Source organism: Austrofundulus limnaeus, unplaced genomic scaffold, assembly GCF_001266775.1.
Source record: "Austrofundulus limnaeus strain Quisiro unplaced genomic scaffold, Austrofundulus_limnaeus-1.0 Scaffold1050, whole genome shotgun sequence".
Classification (NCBI taxonomy): Eukaryota; Metazoa; Chordata; class Actinopteri; order Cyprinodontiformes; family Rivulidae; genus Austrofundulus; species Austrofundulus limnaeus.
Genome location: NW_013953452.1, coordinates 62,468 through 65,287, shown reverse-complemented (window position 1 = coordinate 65,287; position 2,820 = coordinate 62,468). Strand labels below are relative to the sequence as shown.

The window sequence follows — 2,820 nt, the reverse complement described above, 5'->3', positions numbered from 1 at the left end:
GTCAGTAAACCATTTACCAGTGGTTTTGGCAGTGAGCAGGTGCCAGGTCGTGCTGAAAAAGGAAATCTTCATCTCCGTAAAGCTTTTCAGCAGATGGAAGCATGAAGTGCTCCAAAGTCTCCTAACAGCTGCATTGACCCTGGCCTTGATAAAACACAGTGGACCAACACCAGCAGMTGACAHGGCACCCCAGACCATCACTGACTGACAACTCTTCTCATTGTGCAGCGTTTTCTGCCACAYTTTTTCCTTCCCACAGACTTCCCACTGAGGTGCTTTGATACAGCACTCTGGTGACTTTCYGGTTCCAGGACAACTCCCCTAACCACTCTGCCACAGCCGCCCCTGAAGTTATGATCAATTAAACCTGCTGATCCTTCAGTGTTCCTGCCAAACACATTACACTTAATGGAGAAGGAGACTGTTCCAAGATGGCAGCCCCACAGCTTGTCAGGCAACAGCTGTTCATGAGGAGTCTATTTTTATACATGTCTATGGTTAGGAGCAGGTTAATTTTCCCATGGGGATGGACTTTTCTAAATTATTGAAATCTGTATAGGAACCCTGTATTTAAAAGTTTTTAATATCATGATTTGTAAATCCAAAATAACAGATAAACAGATATGCTTTATGATCTTAAGCATGCATCCAGCTCTCCATTTTATATTCATGTTTACTGTACAATATTTTAATATAAAACCAGATATTTTAACTCTCACTGATAAAATACATCTTACTAGTTTTAAATGAGACTAAACAATAAGTTACAATTTGACAAAACATTTTTTTAGGAAATTCTTTGACTTTAATAAATGACCTGAAGATTAGGTTCACAGTACCTGAAGAGCGTGCTGGAGGCAGCCAGAAGGACTTTATGTGCCTGGTGAGAAGTATTTCCCACCAGAATGGTGCAGTCACAGAAGACCCCCTCCTTCCTGAGGGTCCACAGCTGTTGCATCAGCTGCCTGCTGAAGCTGGGTAGCTCCATCATGGTGATTTCTGCTCCAGAGACAAAACCAGTCCAACTCACTCACAGGTGGAAAGGACAGTAGAGACACTACAGAGCATTTGTTCACAGGGTAACGAGAGAAAAAGCTTTTTCAAAGTGTCTTATACAGGYAGTCACAGTTCTTACACACATGCACCAACCAGGAAAGAACTACATAAATTAGAGATCTAAGTCCAGCTTGGCCATCCATTTCCCCAAAACAGTGAAATGCTCGGTTGTGGAATGAATGTGTCAATCTCTTTTAGTGGCATGTCAACGTAAATCAGAAAAATAAACCTACCATCAAAAARCCTCATAGGAATACACTGAGCTCAGCTGTCAACTGAAACAAATTGACACTCTCTGGGTCAGGGCTATTCAAGTAAACTGCTCCGGGGGGCACAGTTACTGCAGGTCAACAGCTGAGGGGCCGAACATCCAGCAATTAAAGTTATTATGTAAATAAACCAAGTATTACAAAGATCTGTTACCTTTGAAATAGTTTATTTTGCTGCATTTAATCATGAATACAACATAGAGAACCCTATAAAAGTAGAAATGTAGTGGACACGCCCATTTCCCCTCACCTCATCTTGCCACTGATTGACCTTTGACCACCTGAGGTCAAAGCTCCTCTCACAGACCAGACTGAACTCTTTTCAGCTCTCAGAGATATTAAAAAAATAAGCCTTTCGCTGTCCACTGTTCTCTTGGGAAAAGCTCGTGTTCTCAAGAAGTCTGTTGTTTAGCTGATAAAACAAGTCAAAACAAATGTTCTGTTTGTTTCTGTTTCTTTCACACGCATAATTCAAATGCTTAAMCCCMTTTGAAATGTATGACTTTGTCATTCATTTCTAAGGGCTCTTTAGTTATTTTATAGCTGTGCGTTTGATGTGATTATGATGTTTAGATCATGTTTAGAAATTGTGATTTAGTATTAAAAGAATATGTTTGCTTTAATAAGTGCTTATGCTTCTAGCTTTTTTACATCTTCTGTTTTTAATGAACATTACTTAATTTTTTTATTAGTTAACAATGTTTATGAGTTTACTAATAGTAATTCATAACTAATCATTAGTTAATTGATTATAGTTAATTAGYTATTAACTATTAGTTAATAGTTAATCAGTTTAATGTTTCTTTGAAGAGTTGAGTATACACTCTCACACATACATTGACCCAAAATGTATATAAATTAATCTGCTTTTGCTTAGACAAATTGTTAGACAATTGCTTAAAAATTAGAAACAATAACGTTTTTAGTAAGAGCCCATTTGCTTTGTTCATGGTATGTAACTACAAATATTAATCACTTATTAATCTGTTTTAAAAAAAGTCAGTTAACTTTAACTGGCCAAAATAAACCTGAAAGACTTTGTTTTTTGTGTGTGTCTGATTAACTCATTTTGCTCCAACAGTTCCATTCTGAGCCAGGAAGGGAAACTCTCATTAAGGATCATATTTAATGGTTTTTAATAGGGGGGTTCTGCTACAGAAATAATTAAACATCAAAAACAAAAATAACCTATTATTCCTCATAATTAACACAAATATTTTGACATCTCTGACTTGCCTAATTTTTAAACCAATTTTTGTTTTCACTTTCATCTTTAACTGCTTGTAGTTTTAACTGTCTTGGATGTTCATAGAACGGCAGTGTGTCTGAATTCAGGTGCTGGATCCTTCCGAGGACCCAGCCTACATGGACTGGATCCTTCCGAGGGCCCAGCCTACATGGACTGGATCCTTCCGAGGACCCAGCCTACATGGACTGGATCCTTCCGAGGGCCCAGCCTACATGGACTGGATCCTTCCGAGGACCCAGCCTACAT

At 38.4% G+C, this 2,820-nt stretch overlaps 1 protein-coding gene across 2 annotated transcripts in view; it reads right to left on the bottom strand.

Moving 5' to 3' along the window:
• The window catches only part of zbtb40 (zinc finger and BTB domain containing 40), a 39,531-nt gene that overhangs the window by 33,261 nt on the left and 3,450 nt on the right, over positions 1-2,820 (bottom strand). Inside the window, exon 2 of one of the 2 annotated variants that reach the window (XM_014030398.1) lies at positions 840-999. In XM_014030398.1, coding sequence (XP_013885852.1) covers positions 840-991 — 152 coding nt within the window. In that variant the 5' untranslated portion in view covers positions 992-999. Of the gene's footprint in view, positions 1-839; positions 1,425-2,820 lie in introns of those variants that run through there. The other variant, XM_014030397.1, reaches the window with a different exon arrangement.